The sequence below is a fragment of the Microtus oregoni genome, unplaced genomic scaffold (assembly GCF_018167655.1).
Source record: "Microtus oregoni isolate MIOR12 unplaced genomic scaffold, Mior012 000010F_ref0000083, whole genome shotgun sequence".
NCBI lineage: Eukaryota > Metazoa > Chordata > Mammalia > Rodentia > Cricetidae > Microtus > Microtus oregoni.
The window spans coordinates 16,010,759-16,032,057 of NW_024543069.1; the positions used below are offsets into that span (position 1 = coordinate 16,010,759).

A 21,299-nucleotide genomic window follows, 5' to 3' on the forward strand; every position below is an offset into this window, starting at 1 on the left:
ACACTTCCTGAGGCCACTGTGTGGCTTGTGAGGTTATAGGCAGTGCTCTCGGTCACTTACTGTTTTGCAAAGGGTACTTTTGCTGGATTAGTTCTGCCCCTGTGACTCCATTTGTGAGTATATTAGGTGTCTATGGCTGCACAGCAAATTGTCCCCAAATTTAGCAACTTGAAGTAGCAGACATTGTCCCCAAGTCCCTGTTGGGTGTTCTGCTTAAACCTGAAGTGAAAGAATCACAGGGAACTGCAGTTACCTCAAGGCAGACTGGGGAGAGGAGTGGGGGCAGGGAGGTGGCCGGATATGGGAGGAAAAGTAGGAACGTAAGTTCAGGAAGGGCACCCCACCTATCATTTTGCTCCATGTTTAGAAATGGTCACTAGGTCCAGCCCACATTCAAGAAGAGAGCATTGTAGTAGGGTAGAGAAAAGAGCCCCTAGGAGACATTAGTGACACTTTGGAGGCTGCCAACAACAGCCTCGGTCACTTGCCTCAGAGCCTGGTTCTGACCACCCTTTCCCTACAGCATAGTCTGGGTACGACTCCATGTCGTCTTAATATTCCTTTCTGCTCTCAAGCCAGAAGCCCACCAACATAGATAGCTACCTTAGAGCTCTCTCTTATTACACCCCGGGTCTTGCCTTCTCATGGCTTTTTTCTTTTTTTTTGAATATAAATTGGGAAATATACAAGAGGGAGGCAAAATCTATAGAGGTACTTACTCTTAACTTTCTATTTATGTGTATGCATGTGTGCACATGCGCATCTGTGTGTGTGCCTATGGGACACAGTGGAGGTCAGAGGATAAATACAAGTATCAGTGCTTGTCTTCCATCTTGTTTGAGGTAGCCCTATGGGTTTCCAGTGGTTCCCCTGTCGCATCTTCCATCTTGACATAGAAGCCCTGAGATTATAGACACAAGCTAATGGGGCCCAAAGTCAGATCCTCATGCTTGTGTAGTAAGTGTTTTACCCTCTGAGCATCTGCCCAGCCCTGGCTACTTATTCTTTTTTTAAAATTGATTTTATTGAGCTCTACATTTTTCTCTGTTCCCCTCCATGGCTCTCCCCTCCCCTTCAACTCTCTCCCATGGACCCCATGCTCCCAATTTACTCAGGAGATTTTGTCTTTTTCTACTTCCCATGTACATTCGATCCATATATGTTTCTCTTAGGGTCCTCTTTGTTGTCTAGGTCCTCTGGGATTGTGAATTATAGGCTGGTTTTCTTTGCTTTATTTTGAAAAACCACTTATGCCTGAGTCCATATGGTAATTGTCTTTCTGGGTCTGAGTTACCTCCCTCAATATGTTGTTTTCTAGATCTATCCATTTGCCTGCTAATTTCAAGATGTCATTATTTTTTTTTTCTGCTATGTTGTAATGTGTATCAGGATTTTGTTCTTTTAAAGGGCTGAGTAATATTCCCTATGAGAAGAGCAGGTTTTGTGTGTCCGTTCATCTTTCAACAGACACTTAGTTGACCTCGACTTTGGGGCTGTCATGCATGTATTTGCATTTTCAGATACAATGTTTTGATTTCTTTCAGGGCAAGAAGTTGCCGTATCACCTTGGGGATGATGCAGAGGAAGGAGAAGTGTCTGACGAGGACAGCGCAGACGAGATTGAGGATGAGTGCAAGTTCAAGCTACATTATGTGAGTTGCAGGCTCAAGGCCCCTTTTGCCCTTCACGAACTCCAGGAAGAAGGCGGCCCCTAGAGTCATTTTGATTTACATTTCCACTATGGTTAAGGATGTTGAGCAATTCCTTAAGTGTCTTTTGGCCATTTGTAATTCTTCTGTTGAGGATTCTCTGTTTAGATCTGTGCCCCATTTTTTTTTTTGGATTGGATTATTTGGTAATTTGATATCTAGTTTCTTGAGTTCTTTATATATTTTGGAGATCAGTCCTCTGTCTGATGTGGGGTTAGTGAAGATCTTTTCCCATTCTGTAGGCTGCCTTTTTGTCTTAATAACCGTATCCTTTGCCTTACAAAAACTTTTCAGTTTCAGGAGGTCCCATTTATTAATTGCCGATCTCAGTGTCTGTGCTACTGGTGTTATGTTTAAGAAGCATTCTCCTGTGCCTATGCCTTCATGGCTACTTCTCACTTTCTCTTCAATGAGGTTCAGTGTAGCTGGCTTTATGTTGAGGTCTTTGATCCATTTGGACTTGAGTTTTGTGCGTGGGGATAGATATGTATCTATTTGCATTCTTCTACATGCTGACATCAAGTTATGCCAGCACCATTTGTTGAATATGCTTTCTTTTTTCCATTGTATACTTTTAGCTTCTTGGTCAAAAATCAGGTGTTCATAGGCTTGTGAATTAATATCAGAGTCTTTGATTTGATTCCATTGGTCCACCTGTCTGTTTTAATGCCAATATCAAGCTGTTTTCATTACTGTAGCTCTATATTACAGTTTGATGTCAGGGATGGTGCTGCCTCCAGGAGTTCCTGCATTGTAGAGAATTGTTTTGGCTATTCAGGGTTTTTTTGTTTTTCCATATGAAGTTGAGTGTTGTTCTGTCAAGATTAGTGAAGAATTTTGCTGGGATTCTGATGGGAATTGCAAAGGCAAACATTTAACTTGCACTGGCTTACATTTGAGAGGTTTAGTCTCTTTCATCCTGGCAGGAAGTGTGGTGGCATGCAGGCAGACATGATGCTGGAGAAGGAGCTGAGAGTTCTTCATCTGCATCTGCAGGCAGCAGGGAGAGAGAGACAGCTGGGCTGGACTCGAACATTTCACCCCTCAAAGCCCACTCCCAGTGACCACCTACTCCAGCAAGATCACGCCTCCTGAGAGTGTCACTCCCTGTAAGCCTATGGGAGCCATTTTTCAGTCAAACCACCACACCACTTGTGCTCTTTCCAGGAACAAACGCACATATTATAATAGGTCTGGGAGTTAAACTGTGGTTGGATTGTCAGTCTTCTTTAGGAACATGAGTAGGTGTGGCCTTACCTTCCCTACCAAATACTGGCTGCCCCCTATGGTACTTTAGGCTGGCTCCAGGCGCCAGCCACACCTGGGTCTGCTTTATTAAGGTGTAAAACCCTTCACCAAGAAAGTATGCCTTGGCCTCAATGATTCCGAAGCCCTTACTAGAGTGGGATGCTTGGCTGGATGTTTAATTGGCCACATCCTCAATAGAGTGGCATTTGAAGTTAGCCTTGGGATCTGGACTTTTTCTTACATGCAAGAACCTCTGTGCAGTAGATCAGTGTTTTGACTCGTGGGAGTGAGGGAGGGGTTGCAGTTTGAACCTGCAGAATTCTAAGGCTCAAAGAAATGCTGTCCCTGTTACTGTCAATGGTCACATGATTTCTGGTGCCACATGATAAGTCCAAAGCAGTGCAGGCTTTACTGTGTAGTTTCATTTCCACAGAAAAGTGGCACTTCATGGACATCAGAACCATTATTCTGTCCCCAGATACATTTTGTATAATCTCTCCTAATATACACTATTATCCTGAATTCAACAATTATGTTGTTACAACAAGACACTATCTTCTAAATTCCAGTCACTCTGATGCCTCACCTCTGAGGTGGCAGCCGGAACTGCCATTATTTTCAAAGGAGACAAGAACTTAATGACAGCTGAAGTCTTCATAGACATTTCTTTCGTGGCTTTAACATGCTTTGAAGAGGGGAAATGGCGAAGATTCAGCTGGAACAGAATAAAAATTATGATCTGAATTCATCCCTTCCTTCTTAGTGGTTTCTAGTTAAATATCTGTAACTAATAGGTCACAAAACCTACATAGTTTCATAACTGAAAATATAGTAACTATATTAGTTTTTTAAATATATTCTTTTCTAGGCATTTGCTATCTTTGTAACTGGTATCTTCTAATTGTGGATAATTCAAGTCTTATTTAATAAACCCAGCTTTTCTGATTCCCTTTCTTATGCCTCTAGGTCCTTCAGATCTCTGGGTTACTAGCTGCATAGTCTACCATCTGCGGAGGACGCAGAAGCTGTGCATATTACCTGTGTGGGAAATGCTGTTTTGTGAAACGGGGAGGTGGTAGCTTCAACTACTGTTACCATGACAAATGTAGACATCTATTGCAGTGTGCAATCAAAGCTGATCTAGTTCTTAGGCCCACTTGGCTGTATCAGTTTTTCTTTGATCCCATTGAGACTTTTTTGTGGTACTCGGGGTTGAATCCAGGTAAAGTCAAGTACTTTACCACTGAACTATGTCACCAGTCTTCTTTTGACTTTTTATCTTGGGACACAGCCTCACTTTGTTGCCAAGGCTGGCCTTGAACTTACTGATCCTTCTGAAATAGTTGGGATATCAGCTTACGTCACCATGCTTGACAAAATTCTATTTTCTATAGATGTCTATAAATTTATTTATTCTCTATAAATGTCTGTGGTTATGAAATTTCACTGTAGATACAGTTCCGTGAAAACAGAATAATAGTTGTACCAGGGTTCTCTGCTTATGCCCATAGTCTCCTGGGTGCTTTCTAAGCTCTGGTGTGGATCAATGTTTTAGAATGTGTCTCTACAAAGAGAGTCATGACTATTCATTTGACCTGAGTAGAGTTACAGAGCGCCCCACAGCACTCGGGAGGCAGAGGCAGGCGGATCTCTGTGAGTTCGAGACCAGCCTGGTCTACAAGAGCTAGTTCCAGGACAGGCTCCAAAGCCACAGAGAAACCCTGTCTCGAAAAACCAAAAAAAAAAAAAAAAAAAGGCTTTACAGAGACTTTCTTGACATACATTGGAGAAGAAACTGTGTGAACACACACACATACACACACAAAAACACTTAATATTTTCAGTAGAAATATATAAAGTTTTTATGCAACCTTTATTTCTATATTTTTAGCTCCTCTGAGAAAAGAGAATTTAGAATTTGAGAGTATTTTATTGTAACTAGTCAGTTTATACTCCACTGAGAAGCAGGGAGTTTAATTATCTTATCAACGTAGCAGATTTAAAGATGGTTGATCATATTTCTATAAAAAGTGTAGGTTGGTTGTATGAACCAGTCATTACCCACAAAGCCATTTCTGTAAAGGAAGTCCTTTATCTCAGCTGTAAGTTGAAATTACATGGTTAGGTTTATCAGCCATATCTTAATCAGTGTAATACCGAAAGCTTTTTATCCCAGTTCATGGACACCAGACCATAAAGTTTCATGATCTTTTTTTTTTTTAAATATTTATTTATTTATTATTTATACAGTATTCTGTCTGCTTGTATGCCTGCAGGCCAGAAGAGGGCACCAGACCTCATTACAGATGGTTGTGAACCACCATGTGGTTGCTGGGAATTGAACTCAGGACCTTTGGAAGAGCAGGCAGTGCTCTTAACCGCTGAGCCAAGTCTCATGATCTTATTAAGATAGTTTATCCATGTCACCAGCTTTTACTGGGCATTTCCTGTTGGAGCTGTGCTATCTCTGTTGGTGTTAGATGACACCGGGGTGGATAAAACAGATTGAAGATTCCTGGGGTTTAAACGTTAGTGAAAGAGAAAGGAGACAGATAAGAAACAAGGCAAACAAGTAAAATATTTGGTATGTTAGATATACGTGCTAAAGGAAAAAGTTGTGTGTGTGTGTTGAATTTTTAGAGGGGGTGTCTACATAAAACTTTCCTTAAAAGTTACATTTAACTAAAGATCTGAAGAAAAAAAAAGAATTAGCTAGTTTAATATATGGGGAGAAAGTTCTAGGCAGAATGAACCCCAAGGCCAAGAGTAGGGCAGGTATAGCGGCTCACCCAACTGAGCAGGATGCAGGCTTTCTCCTAGTCCATTGGCTGTTCAAATCCCATGACGATTCTTGCTTATGCGATGAATGTCTTCTGCTATGCTTGGCTCGTCTAAGCTTCTGTTTTGTATTACTTTGTAGCCTCAGCCACAGCGAAAATCTGGCTCATGATATGTAAGCCACAGGGTAAAGCCAGTGTGCTCAGTGACCCAAGAATCACAGCTCAGCGACGTAAGGGACAATTTCCTCCCAGCTGCAGTACAGTAATCTAGCAGATTTGATTCCAGGCAGCCCGATCATTGTTATTCAGTTATGGGACCCCCTGTGCCTGGGGGTGGCCAGACTTCTCACTCCTGAATTTCAACTCCCTTGGTTATTTTATTCTCCCTCTGTTGAGCTTTTGAGTTATTTTTCTTAAAACTCTCTCAGTCTGTGTTTAGCCAGTCTATTGGGCACAAACAGCACCTCTCTCTTGCATGAAGCTCATCCCACAAACATCAAGCCTACCAGCACCAGTTGAGCCCCAATACACCCCATTGTACCCCATTATTCTGTACATCATTATCCATTCTGGCACTCGCTGAACATTTTAATCGTTTTCCCCTTCCCACAACTATCGCTGCAACTTCATCATCTTTCCTTCGAGACATTTTAAGAAGACTTGTGAACGTCGTTAGTCTCAAACATAACAGCATTCATAGAATGGATGAGCTGCCTCTTGGGGCTCTGGGGTCTCGCTACTCCTCTGTCCACTCTGAGATGAAATGACACGTGCCAAGCAGCAGGTCATATCCTAGCAACAAGTTACAAGGACTAATGAGGTGTCATGGGAGATTTCAGTTCTTTCTACTCTGTGATACGATTCTTGGACAGAAGATCGTTCTATGAGAAGTAAAGAAAATGGCAGCTGAAAAGCAGCTGTCCTTCACCTCATGTCTTCAGGAAATGGGCTTGAAGCTATATAGGGCAATCGAAGGAGCAGCTAATATATTTTCTTCCTGTTGCCAAAGTCCAGTACTAAGCAGGGAAGAAAAGGCATTGAGGGATGTAGAGATGGCCCCGTATCTTGTTTTCTGGTTTTGTTTTCAAAGAGAAGGCCCCGACTTCAGCTGCATAGTGGTATGGCAAGGAGCTTTCAGGGGTGCTAACACCTTTGTCCCAGCCCAGAGATTGTGATACTGGTCCCTGTGTAGCCTGGGAGTCTTGCCCACTGCTCTGGTGACCCCAGTGTCTAGTGTCTCCAGTTCCTTCCTAGACTGGTGTGGGGCAGCCTTCTTTCTGAATGTTGCTATAGTGAAAATGTGCTGGGGGGCGGAGAATGCGTTTGTGATTTATTTATTAATTGATGGATGGATGGATGACAGCTTCCTCGATGGCACTCATTCTCTCAGAAAACTGAATCAGGGAGAAACCGCTGCTGACCATGTTAAATGACGATTCTCCTCTTCCCACAGCAGCCCACTCCCTCCAGCCCAGGGAACAAAAGGACGAGAGACACAGGACTCTCCGCTCCCGTCTCTAGCGGAGCCGCACGTGGCAGATAGGTCTTGAGGTCAGCCGCCTGTCTGAATTGTCTTTCAGCCAGTGCTGTTGGAGTCTGGGACTGAATGCTAACACAGGAATGAAACCTCAGCTGCGGGCTCCTTTGTTCTTTGTGGCTGCAAATCTTGTCGCGATGAAAATCAGAGAAAGGGAAGGAAGAGATCACCAGGCAGGGCTCTCATTCCTTTGGCAAATTCCCACTTTTAGAGGATGTGAAGGGAATACTAAGTTCTGTGTCAGGCGCTTGTTTTTCCACCAGCCCCGGCCGTCCTGGACTTCGTAGCATTAGCCCTGCTCCTCTGATGTGCCCACAGTTGAGCTCTTCATCGTGTTCTGCTTCTGCGAGGCCCGGAGCAAGGAAAAGAAGTGGTGTAGGGAGCCCTCTTTGCTTGGCTCTGGTCTTCTAGGTGTTCCAGCAAGCTTTCTCTTTCCATCTCCACAGGTCCTCCCCTCCATGCCCAGGAGCACCTGATCAAATACGCTAGTAGTAAGAGATCTTACAGCACTTCTGTGGGCTCCACTCATGGCCTTAGGTGAAACACCCTCAAGTTTCCTGCAGAGAGATTTCAGACGATTTTCCACGTTTTACAATAGGAATGACGGTTGTTTAGAATGCGAGCCAGCTCAGCATCAGCTAGATGCCAAAAATTCATCTCTTTCTGCCTGCCACGGTGTGAAAGAATGGCTCCCGCATTGTTGGAGAAGTGCCCCGGCTTGTCTCGGTGTCAGATTCCTAGGGCCGTTCTCGGATGAGCTTCTGAGTATTTCTTCGGTCTGTGTCATTACGAGTGGTTCTTGACAAGGTCCTTGTGCGTCCCTTAGAGGGTGTCGAGTGGTTCAGATAACGTGCTGCTGGAGGCCACTGCTTTGTAAGGTGGCCTGGCACAGAGATGCCCTTGTGCTTGCCAGACAGGCGCACCGTGTTGTTTTGAGCTTTGACTTAATACATTTGACAGGTACCGTGTTTTCAGCCTGTGCGTTTGTTGCGGTGTGGCACTGAAAAAGGACATCAGCTCGATTTTTCTCCACAACATGTGCTCATATTGTGTGTCTGGCACAGTTTCATATCCCCCAATACGTTAATCTTTATGATTATATTGTCATTATATATGGTGATCTCTGATTTTTGATGTTGATACTCTCATTGGTTTTTAGAGGGGGGGCTTCCATAAACTCACCTAATCTGTTAATATGTGTATTCTGATCTGTTCACTAACTTGCCATTCATTCCTCAGCTCTTTTTTTTTTCTTTTTTTACACTTGGGCTTTGCCAGTCCCTGATACAGAACAGTATTGAAAGTAGGTTGATCAATGGCCTTACAGTAGCCCCCAGCTGCTCAGGCAAAAAGGAGAGTTGCGAGCCTCTCTCTTTAAATCAAAGCTGGAGAGGATGAATCTCAGGGACAAAGAGGCAGACACTGACCAGCCGAAGGCAACTGTAAACGTGTAATTGTAAATTGTAAATTGTAATTGTTTAGGCATGCTAAACAATTGGCCCAATTGTCAATACAAAGGAAAAGGTGAAGGAGATTAAAGGTGCTACTCCAGTAAACACACAAATGGGAAAAAGTGAAGCCACCTACAGCTGATAGCATACAAGGCTTTAGTGGTCTGGATAAAAGAAAAACTAACCACAACATTCCTGGATGCTGAAGCCCAAATAAGGGTGAAGTCCTAACTCTCTTCTGTTAAGGATCTTGAGAGGAGAATGTCCTGGGCTTCTGGAGGGCTTGAATTCAGTGCTAAGTATTCTCAGAAGAGGAGGCCAACAGATGGTACACATAGGCAAAGACGATGTGAATCCACAGGTAGAGAGAGCTGTCCTCTCAGAAGCCAGGGAATACAGGGAGCTGCTGGATGTGAGGAGAGGCCAGGACCCAGAGCTCCAAAGGGACCGTGACCCTACTTTGCTCCAAACTTTTGCCCCCCAGACTAATGAGAAAATGAATTTGTTTCAAGCTGCTAAATTGGAGTCATTTCCTACAGCTGTCACAGGAAATCGATGGTCTTTTCTTTTAAGATATATTGCTTCATGCTTCTTCAGTCCAAGAAGCTGAATTCCCAAGGCAGGTGGCCTGCCCTTCTCTGTGCCCCGGTGGTACCCCATAGGCCTGACTCATACTGACTTGTTTGAATAGTTCCCCATGGCACCAAGGACTGTGACAGTGGGTTGATCCTTATTAGTATGTGTCACCTAGCATATGGCAGAGATTCGGTACAAGTCTGTTTTAATCAAAATAAGTTTCCTCCCTAAACTCTCTGTGATCTATGCCCCCAGCATCCTTGCCTGTGTACTAATTAATTCCACAGTAACCGCTGTGCCTGGATTTTCATCTGCAGACTCCTGGCCCCCTTTGGTGGATGCTTGCGGACTGCTGTTATTCCTACAGTACTATTTATGCAGAGTTCTGACTGCCCCATCTTCTGGCTTTCAAATCCCTTCAGTCCCCAAAGTCCTTGCCTTTCCTCTGAACTCCTCCTGCTCTAGGCCATGACTGATCCATTTAAATCCTTTGTTTAGACTGGGTACCGCAGGGAAGCCCTTCCCTTCCTCACTGTCGAACACTTAGCTCTCTGGTCGGACCTTGTCTCTGGCACTATCTCTGCTACCCAGGAGGAATGGCGTGTCCTTCCTAGCATCCCTGTGACTGGCGGGCTATGCTTGTTCACTTCTGAGCTCCAGTGCAAGCTCTTTGTGTCTCCTTCAGAGCCTGATTCTATCATGGGTGGAATGCATTGTTAATTGGACATTTTAAACACATTAATGTAGGTTTTATAAGTACAGGGAAATGTAGCAATCCATCCTGGCAAAGGTGTTCTTTTTTTTTAAATTTTCTATGTTTATTTTGCCTTGCTCTTATAGAATTTTGTGAAATACATTCAGAAGGGGTCAGATAGATGGGCCTCCTAGTAATATTCCCACAATAGTGTGGGAATTGTTCTTGTGGAATGGTACGACTCCCTGCATTCCTGGGGCAGGTTGGTCTTTGGCAACCCGTTGAATAATCTGTGGAGCAGATCTGGACAAAGGGAGAGGCCAAGGCAGTTAAACAGCAGAGGGCAGTGCACACAGCCTGGGGCCACTGGTCTGTGAGAGGACACGGGGGCTGTGTGAGATTCCATGTGAGGTATTGGCATTGCTTTGTTTCCCCGAAAGCCTTGAAATTGGTTGTGATTTTTAAAATAATCAAGTCAATATTGTGGACCAACTAATGATGTCAAGGTGTTGGAGATCAGAAAGAAATTTTGTCTCAGAATTGTCAGCAACCTTGGAAACTCCCTTAGCTTTTTTTTTTTTTTTTTTTGCCTCTCAGTGAAGGAAGTCCATTTTAAAAATAGTACTTTTGCTCAATTGTAACTATGTAGGTTTAGAAAGCTTCATCTCCTGAAGGTTCCCCTGGCTTGCCCTCTAGGGAAAGCGTGGAGCATCAAGAGGGAATGGTTTAAAATCTTTCCTCACTTACTGGCTACCTCTGTAAACCTCCAACAATTTGCTTAACTTCTCAAGGCCTCAGAATCCACATCATTGAAATGAAGTAGAATAAGACTTTGTGTGAACAGAGCCGAACACACATGTAGCCAGTGAAGGGCAGCTGACCGAGACGGGGGTTTTTGGTGAGGGGGTTCAAAATTGTTCAACGAGTATCTTACTATCTTACAGGTGACCGAGAGATCATGAGATTATAAAGTCAGTGTTGTCTTGGGCAGAAGGCATCTTCTACAGGAGTCTGTTTATATTATTATTTTTTTTTCAGAGTAATGGGACCACTGAGCACCAGGTAGAATCTTTCATACGGAAAAAACTGGAATCATTGTTGAGGGAGTCTCAAATTCGAGACAAAGAAGATCCTGACAGTTTCACAGTGAGGGCTCTACTCAAGGCCACACATGAAGGCTTAAACACCCACCTGAAGCAGGTAAACAATCTCCTCTTGAACGCTCCCCTCGCCAAGGGAAAAAAACGGACCCTCCTCTTCGGTTTCTAAGCACCTTTCCTTTGTGAAATGCTCCTCCAATGTCTCTGTCTATCCTTGTAAAGTTTGAGCAACAAAATCCTTGGGCAAAGTAAGTGAGGATGTGTGCAACACACTTAGCATTGACCTGGGCACAGAAAGTACCAACTCGGGTCAATGACTTTGATCTCAGATTGCCCGAGACAGCTCTGCTGTGTGCTGTCGACCTGGTGTCCTAAATATGCCTAGTTTCTCTCTTAAATCATCTTAGTTGGGACAATAAGTGACATGGACCTCCTACCAATTAATGGGCTCTTAGAAGTACCAAAGAACTCACAGGTTAACTGGCTCGCTATTCTCCTGTTTACCGGATGAGAAAATGAAGTCGAAGAGAAGGGCCATGGCTTTGGCGATAGTACTGTTTCTCCTAGCTTGGATAAAGTAGTTTCAATTCTATGACCAATGTCCAGTGTAGCTACCTTCCTAATCCATACGCTTTGAACAGTTAGTGGTCAGGATTACTAGGTCTTCATAGGCAATATACACACATAAAGTAGTCAAGGGTGAGTCAACATCCCCCCATAAGCCCCTGGTTCTTACGCCTCACCAATTTTTGGGTGGGTTTTTATACCAGTCATCTCCCGGGTTCTTCCTTGCCATCTCTTCCATGAATTACTTTTGATACCATCTGTCTACGGCTTTAGCAGACACTTCTTGCAGCTTCTTTATTTTAAGGGGCTTGCTTACTTAGCTTTGTTCTATTGGTGAGTTTCTCTCTGTTTAGCTGCAGTCCTTGGTGGGTGGGGTGAAGGCGTAAGTCACAAACAATGCCACACCAATTCGGGGTTATGATTATTAGGGTGGTATTTATTTAAAGGGGAAAAAACTTACAGATCACTGTCCCAGGCAACAGCCCTCTACGCAACCAGGAAAGGAGTCTAGTCGCCGGTGGAGCAGGAAGTGAAGAGAGAGAGGAGAGGGAAGTGGCCGCTTTTTTAAAGGGAGAGAAACCACGCCCCAATGGGCTGGTACCTCAGCGGTGATAGGCTGGAGGAGTGGGAGGACCTCCCGCAACACCTCCCCCTTTTGTTTAAATAAGAGTTCTAAACCTACTATGAAATTATATACAATAAGTACAACTATCCTATTCTAACTAGCTTAGGTCTTGTATAATAAATAACTTGGCCAAGTCATGAGAGAAAGTAACTACATTTATATAGTCTTCAACCCCATCAAAGATCTGAGAAGGGAAATAATGTTACCTGGGTAATTAGGAAGTTCAGTAAAACAACTTCCAAAACATGCAACAAATCACAGAGACAACTGGCTACCTGGGCAATCACCCAAAATCACGTTAGCAGCGTTGAAGCAACCAACTTTGGCTAAGGCCTAACATAACTGACATACCATTTTCAAAGGCAAGCAACTTTTCAAAACTATCTTACCCTGTCTTGGCAGGATATGACAGCCCTGTTTTATCCATTGATACACGCTCTGTATCTTTGTCAGTCGTTGAGGTATGGGCATTTCTTTGCCCAAACGCCAGTTCTGCCAAAAAGAAGGCTCCAGGTGGAGTGTCTTTGGTGCTCAACATTCTCTCGGGAATAGAGTGGTGTTGCCAGGAGCAATTGTGTCTCACTACCACAAAACTCTGAGTTAGATTAAAGGCCATTTTCTACAGCTCTTTGAAGAAGTTGAAGATTATCTATCTATACTGAGTATAATCTCTATATATCTAAAGAACCTGATTAGTCTATTATAAATGACAAACTTAGATGACTATTAGTCTATATAATTCTCAATATCTATCTAACTTAAAGACTAAGACAATAAACGACTGTGAAACAAATGAGGACAATGACCTCCAAATATAAACAATGTACAAATATACATTGCAGTAGGTAAATATATATCAATACACAATCATTATATAAGTATCTTAATCAGAGGTAGAAATGTACACTGCAATATGGTATTATATAAGTATCTTAATCAGAGGTAGAAATGTACACTGCAATCTGGTAAATATATACTATATATATATATCAATACAATATATGTCAATACATAAAAAATGTTTTAAACAGAGGTAGAAACATGCATGCGTACAATAGTCAATATAATTTAACTTTGTATCAATATACAAGAATCTATACCAAAGTATTTGTCTAAAAACAGTAACTCACAATTACAAATCTATTATCCCATCATCCCTCTTTTTTTTTTTTTTCAAAATGATCCCTGAGCGTATAAAATTCCTCCTCCAACCCTCAGATGTATACTAATTATAATCAACCCCTAAATGATGTCCCTAAACCCAAGGGCAAACTTTACTGGGAGAGGGGACGTCGTCCTCTAGATTTACTTCCAGCTGTCATGGGGGCGGCGTTCTTTCTGGGGGATCCTGTGAAAGTAAAATGATGGTTAAATTTCAAGATCAATGTCTTTTAAAATTGCCAATAGTCTCTGAGTTTTTTGTGCAGGTCTGGCCAAAATGTTGTATAAGATGTGCACCATTTCAGCTAACCAAGTTGGAAGTGTCTTGTGCAGCTGGTACCAAAAGCAGGTCTTGTAGTAGCGCTATCAGTATCATGACGTCATATCAACCAGGTGGAGTTGTTGTTATGGGGCCCCATCTTCTTCCTGAAAACTTCAAATGTCACTTCAGGAAAAACTCATTGTTCATTATGAAAAACTTAAACATTAATAATATAGACATATATAGACATATATATATTCAATGAAAGACATGATAGATATATTCAATGAAAAGTATGATAGATATGAAGAAAAGCAAAGATGTTTTCTAAACTCATATTTCTTTCTGTCCCATATCATGGCTCTTGACATGAGACAGAAACTCCAGAAACTCTGGGTTTTTCTCTTACTAACAGGCTTGGAATTGGAGAGGGACTGAGCCAGAGTCCAACTTCAAAACCAGCTTTATAAATTTAGAAATATGGTTTAATATTACTTACACAACCCATTCAGTTGTCTTGATATTTCCTATTGGGCAGGTATTTTTCCATCTGTCAGTATCCAAACATCCAGGGTCCCTTGAATTTCTCAAAGATGAGTGTTTTCCTGTGGAGATAAGAACAGAACCCTATTATCCAGCAGGTGGCACTGTTGCAGAGTCGCGGTGAAAACATGGTCCTGTTTCAGTGCCTTAGTAGATGTTAAAAACTGGAAAATGCAAGTTTCTCAACAAAGTAAATGTAATTAAATCAATTCCTGAGACGGAACCAGAAACCCAGAATCCAGGGGTAGAGAAGAGCAACCTGGAAGCCGCTTATGCCTCCATGTGACAGAGTCACCCTGAGGGGTTGCAGCTTTCAGCAACCACGTGCTCTGGTTTGTGCCACTTAAGAGCTGTACTTGCAAGGGAGATTTAAAAATGACTCAGAAAAGAGCAAACCACGCGGGCAGAGACTATGCGGGCCTGTGGAGTTTAAATCCACGTGGGGAGTCCAAGGCCGCTGCTGCAAGGCACAGGCGGCAGCTGAGGAAGGGAGGGCTCCCGCCAAGCCCTTGGCCACCAAGCCCGCGGGCTTCCGTGGCCGCCAAGCCGAACTTGCGGCCGCCAAGCCGAACTCGCGGCTGCGAGTGGGGAAAGGAGAGGTTCTAAAACCAAACGTTGGGTGCCAAAATGAAGGCGTAAGTCACAAACAATGCCACACCAATTCGGGGTTATGATTATTAGGGTGGTATTTATTTAAAGGGGAAAAAACTTACAGATCACTGTCCCAGGCAACAGCCCTCTACGCAACCAGGAAAGGAGTCTAGTCACCGGTGGAGCAGGAAGTGAAGAGAGAGAGGAGAGGGAAGTGGCCGCTTTTTTAAAGGGAGAGAAACCACGCCCCAATGGGCTGGTACCTCAGCGGTGATAGGCTGGACGAGTGGGAGGACCTCCCGCAACAGTGGGGTCTGCAGGTCTCCCCACAATAAATTTCAGGGACAACAACCCTTTCAACAGGGGACATTTCTGCCCCCACTCCACATGTGGGCTAACACAGGAGGAGACTTACTCACCATCTCTACCTGGATAACGAACCCACGTGAGGAGTTTTCAGAGGCTCAAATTCCACTCCCTGGTGCTTGCCACTAGGGCAATGCTTTCAACACACAGATATGCATCACAGTGATTTCCTTAAATGAATGAAAGTGTTATGACTGGCTTTTATTTATAATACTTTAAAATCCCAAACAACAGTGTTTATTGTGAGCATTTTCTGTACTTAACAGCTTGGGCTACACAGCAAGATGCTACCTCAAAAACAAAACAAAGAATGATTAATGATGATAATTTTTCTGACACAGTTTTGACACATGTTATACATGAGACTATGGCTATCACACCTAGAATCTACTTCCATCATGCTATTTTGTTTCATGTTTTGTATGTTTAAGATCTTCAGAGATCAGCCCCCACTGGCTTCACACCTGCCCACTATGCAAGTGTATCAAGGCTCGCTTAATCACTCTTTAGACTGAACAGTTGGTTTATTTTTCTTGTCGCTGTAACTAATGTCCCTAAATTATTCTACTTATGGACATGAAATTCCAGACAGAGCATCCCTTACAATAGTAGAAAAGGTCTCACCGAAACCCTTAGATAGTGTCAAGTGGCTAGTTTCCAAAATTAAAATGCCTCTTAACCAGAAATGATCATCGCCACTTGGGACATTCAGAGCACCATGTCCTGGGCTTAGGCATACAGTTAATAGGGATGGAAGCCATGGGCTGATGCTGTATTCTGGCATCCCTGACGGTGTACCCTTTCTTTGCATCAGACAGACACAGTCACATTTTAGGTGTCAGAGGTGTGAAGTAGGAAGAAATGAGCCAGGGAAAGAGAAGAGAGGGTCCCTAGGGGACCTGCCAGAGCTAAACAGGACAAAAAGAAAGAAAAATCACTACACTATGCTTTTTATTTACACAGAACCTGGACGTGAAGGAAAGTGGAAAGAAGTCCCATGGGCGATCGCTGATGAGCAACTTCGGGAAACACAAGGTATGTGCATAGTGATGGTCGTTAATGTGTGGTATTCAGTTAATTTAAAGATTCTGTAAGTACTAGGGTAACATTGTATTGTAATAACCTTGGGATGGCTGAAGGTTTTGTCGAAAGGACTTTTGAAGGAGAGAAGTTTGAAATTTAAACAACCTTGAAATTTAGAACCGCTATTAATCAAAAGGATCAAAAATCAAGTTGCATTTTAGAGGTTGTTTTTTAAATGCACATATCCAACAAAGGACTCATATTCTATATACTTGAATCATTTCTACAGGTAAGAAGACAGGCAGTTCGAATTTCCAAAAAAACAAAACCAACCAAAAGTTTAAATGCACCCATTACAAAAGCAGACAGCATGGGAAAGAGGCACTTGGCAAGGAAGTGAGGCTCTCCTTTGGAGTTATCTGGAAGTGAAAATTGCATAAAAAGAGCACAGAGACCAAGCGTTTCCGTGCTGAGCAACATGTGTGTTTCCGTGCTGAGCAACATGTACTCCCTCCGCTGAGGTACAGAAACCACTGTGGCACACAGTGTGACCATCTCCCCTTTTAGCAGCTCCGCTGTTGGGCTTATGACCAGGACAGAAACAACACTTTAACAGTGGCATTTGCAATGGGACAAGTGGTGAACAGCCCAAATGCTCCTTAACTATAGAACCAACTAAAATGTGGCAAATTCACATCTGGCCTGTTGAACAGCCACAGAAAGAACACAGTTATAACTATGTGCCATGATATGATCTTTCAAGCATGATCTGAGCTAAAGAAGTAAAATTTGGTGTGCATGAAGTGAGAGTATCTTTATGTATTTAAATTTAAAACCCTGTAAAAATGCTATAGGCTAGAAATCTGGGTAGGTATAGGGTCATTGTTACATTTGAGGGGAAAGTAAGGACCAATGGGAGGATGTGGAGAATTCTAGGAAGCAGGCAGGATTCGACTTCCTCATTGGAGTACTTTCAGTTTGTGGAAACCATCATCTGGTACACATAAAACGGCATACTTGTGCAGATGTATGTGCTACCTCAATAAAGAGGTGAAAATTTTATATAAGATATCAGTCACAAGAAAAAAAAAAGATATCAGTCACTGGGCCAGTGAGACGGCTCAGCAGATCCAGTGTGTGGTCTCAAGCCTGGAGACCTGGGTTTCTCATGACCTACCTGGTGGAAAAAGTTCAAGTTTGTGAAAACCATCATTTGGTACACATAATACTGCATACTTGTGCGGATGTATGTGCTACCTCAATAAAGAGGTGAAAATTTTATATGTCAGTCACTGGGCCAGTGAGATGGCTCAGCAGATCCAGTGTGTGGTCTCAAGCCTGGTGACCTGGGTTTCTCATGACCTACCTGGTGGAAAAAGTTCAAGTTTGTGAAAACCATCATTTGGTACACATAATACTGCATACTTGTGCGGATGTATGTGCTACCTCAATAAAGAGGTGAAAATTTTATATGTCAGTCACTGGGCCAGTGAGACGGCTCAGCAGATCCAGTGTGTGGTCTCAAGCCTGGAGACCTGGGTTTCTCATGACCTACCTGGTGGAAAAAGTTCAAGTTGCTCTGACATCCACTTGTGCACCTTGGCATAAGTGTGTGAATGTGCATCCACACACACATGCACGCATGAACTAAATGAAATTTTAAAAATTAATAAAGGAGATTGGTTATTAGGTGATGAGCGTAACACTATCTGAGGGTTTCAGCGAGACCTTTTCTACTACTGTAAGGGATGCTCTGTCTGGAATTTCATGTCCATAAGTAGGATAATTTAGGGGCAGTAGTTACAGCGACAAGAAAAATAAACCAACTGTTCAGTCTAAAGAGTGATTAAGCGAGCCTTGTTACACTTGCATAGTGGGCAGGTGTGAAGCCACTGGGGGCTGATCTCTGAAGATCTTAAACATACAAAACATGGAACAAAACAGTATGATGAAAATAGAGTCTAGATGTGATAGCCATAATCTCATGCATATCATGTATCAAAATTGTGTCAGAAAAATTATCAACATTAATCATTCTTCGTTTTGTTTTGTTTTTGAGGCAGCATCTTGCTTTGTAGCCCAGGCTGGCCTTACACACCCACTGAACCTTCTGCCTCCACCTCTCAAAAGCTTGGATTACAGATGTGCATCAAAATACTGCCTTTAGTTATTAACTTCTTTTTATATCTTATAATAAAAATGTATCTTCTGAGGAAAATATTTCAGAAGAATTTCAGCTACCAAAGAGTGAGCATTTTCACACATCTGGTGATAACAGTCCGTGAGGTTGTTTATGAATTATTTTAGTAAGTACCAGTAATAATTTACATACAAAGTTAAAGTCAGTGGATTATAAAAATGGCTTTGTATGTCTCTCATTTAATCATTGAAATAATAATAAGAACCCTGTAGAACGGTAGTGTTTACACAATATGTTTAAGGTATGCCAGGAAACCTGATGGGACTTGCAACTTTACCTGCCTGGTGAAAAGCTAACCTAGAATGGAAGTTTGAACAGTAGGGTTTCCGTATCTGAAGTTCTCAGGATGAAAGCAGTTCTTGAGAAGGTTCAAAGTTGCTCATCACCATCGGTGCAGTGGGCATCTTGTAGCTGGTCTTCAGTTTGGGGGAATGAGAAGATCTGGAAGTTGATGTGATCCTGTGACGACTTGGGGATAGTGTTCATTTCCAGGGTCACGTTCCTCTGATGTCCAAAGTGTACCGTCTAGATGACTAACCTTGGTAGGAGCTGTATGTTTGGTCTCAAGTTTTTCTGCAATGACTGGGGGCTCCATCATTTGTTATGTTGGGTTTTGTGCAGCCTAAATAATGAGCAGTCTCCAGTGTGAGAATGAACTCCCCCCCCCCCAAGAAAAAAAATCTGTCCAGAAGATGCTAGATTAATTCTGGAGACTTTAAGCTCATGTGCTATGAATAGCAATTTTTATTTTACTTCTAGAATGTAAAATGGGCTATACACTCAAAAGAGCAGTTTGATTTACATAATAACTATTTGAGGATGTGTTGATGGAAGGTAAAATGGCAGTCATCTGTTTTTTAAAACCAAATTTGCCTTTTATCGCTTATCAATAGTAAGCTTCTATATAAAAGGACATTTTCCCTTATAATTATTTAAATAGATACTTTAATTTTGGACTTTCTCTTCAAAGTACACAAATAATATAATTTTTCTAAGCTGTCAGTTTTCTGTGGCTTATTTTGCATTACTAGTGAATATAATGCTATTGACTGTTCTCTCTATGCATGGCCGCGCATGCACAGATACCTGTGCGTGTGTGTGCGCGTGTGTATGAAAATCTAGTCCAGTCTCTGTGTTTTGTGAATGTACCTAATGTGGTGAGTTAATAAATTTACTATGACTCTTCCAGCAGAAAACTACAAAGTCACGTTCTAAATCCTATAGTACCGACGACGAGGAAGACATATTTCAGAATCCTGGCAAGGAGGGAGGCCAGCTGTACAGGTAAGAAAGCATCTCCGTGCCTGTTGCTCTGACTCCCACGGCCTCTCCATCCTGTGGTCCTAGCTGTTTTAGTTGTGCGTGTCTGGAGACTGGGAGGGGTCACAAGGGAAGGTCCTGGAGTGAGATGTGAAAACCAAGGTAGAGATACTGTGTGGAGGGAACGCGGCGTCAGTGAGATGCTGAACACAGGCTAGTGGCAGGAGTTGTCAGGGGAAAGGTGTCTTCAGAGAAGGGGAGGGCTATGCATATGTCGGACTGGCAGAGCGCTAGAAGGACAGGATAAGCACATAGCTGGAGCAGACAACAGGTATTACTCGTCCACCAGCCATCGTAAATACTGAGCAAGGTGACCTTTCCATCTTGTAGGGTCACGAAAGGAGTAAAGGTATTAAATTGCATGGTAGATCCCAACCCCATTAAAGAAATGCTCAAAACTATTAGCTCCTATTTTATTATTATTTTTTTTGTTTTTTTTTTTCCGAGACAGGGTTTCTCTGTGGTTTTGGAGCCTGTCCTGGAACTAGCTCTTGTAGACCAGGCTGGTCTCGAACTCACATAGATCCGCCTGCCTCTGCCTCCCAAGTACTGGGATTAAAAGTGTGTGCCACCACCTTCCGGCTCTATTTTATTATTTTTAAGAACTTTACACATATACAATGTATCATGGTTGTATCTACCCATTATTACCCTCTCTTGTTCCTTTCCTGATCCTGCTCACTTACGTCTTCCCAGCATGGCCTCCTCTTCCTCCCTTCATATCTTTGTTTTGGACCCACTGAGATGAATTAGGGTTAGGGTTGTAGGAAGCTGCTTGTTTGTTCCTGGCCACCCAGACTCCTGAAATAATCACACAGAAATCTATATTAATTATAATACTTGAATTTTACCTTTATTTCTTTATTAATTAAACCTGTTCTTTAACAATTCCATTCACATATATAATGAATTCTGTGCTCTCGCTCCCTACCCTCCTTCTCTTATCTTCCTTCCACCCCCATCTGCTCTCCCTTCTCCCTATAAATCTCTTCCCCACATTTGTATCCTTTTGTGATCTGCTGAGTTTAAACAGGCCCACCTGGATGATCAAGGGTTTAGAAGTAGCTATCGGAACCCGGTGGGCTCACTAACGGGTACAGACCGAAGACAATGACTCCTCCCCTAGAATCTATTAGTAGCCATAGTTCAACAGGGAGTGGTAAGACTCCCACAAGCCCCTCCCTCATCCACGATTGACTGTTGACCAGGCCAGTCTTGTGCAGTCTCAGTGCAGATACTCTCTGCTGCTGCTGCTGCTGCTGATGATGATGATGGTGATGATGATGATGATGATGGTGATGATGGTGATTATGGTGATAAGGGCTGTGTCAGAGTCAGAAGGTGATATCTCAGTCTTCTCCCTATCTTCTGGCTCTTACATTCTAGTTGCTCCTTTCTCTGCAGTGTTCGCTAAACCTTAGACTGGGAGGTCAAAATGTCTTACTTAGGACTGAGCGCCCAACCATCGCTTACTCTCAACTCTTTGAGCAGCCGTGAGTCTCTGTATTCTTCATTATTCACTGCAAAGAGAGGCCTCTCTGGTTAA

At 42.8% G+C, this 21,299-nt stretch overlaps 1 protein-coding gene across 12 annotated transcripts in view; it reads left to right on the plus strand.

Moving 5' to 3' along the window:
- The window catches only part of Plch1 (phospholipase C eta 1), a 192,137-nt gene that overhangs the window by 145,289 nt on the left and 25,549 nt on the right, over nt 1–21,299 (plus strand). For 9 of the 12 annotated variants that reach the window (XM_041659099.1, XM_041659098.1, XM_041659101.1 and 6 more), the window contains 4 exons: nt 1,545–1,652; nt 11,034–11,195; nt 16,174–16,245; nt 19,623–19,717. In XM_041659099.1, the coding sequence (XP_041515033.1) occupies nt 1,545–1,652; nt 11,034–11,195; nt 16,174–16,245; nt 19,623–19,717 (437 nt within the window). The remainder of the gene's footprint in view (nt 1–1,544; nt 1,653–11,033; nt 11,196–16,173; nt 16,246–19,622; nt 19,718–21,299) is intronic. The other 3 variants (XM_041659100.1, XM_041659105.1, XM_041659106.1) reach the window with 1 other exon arrangement.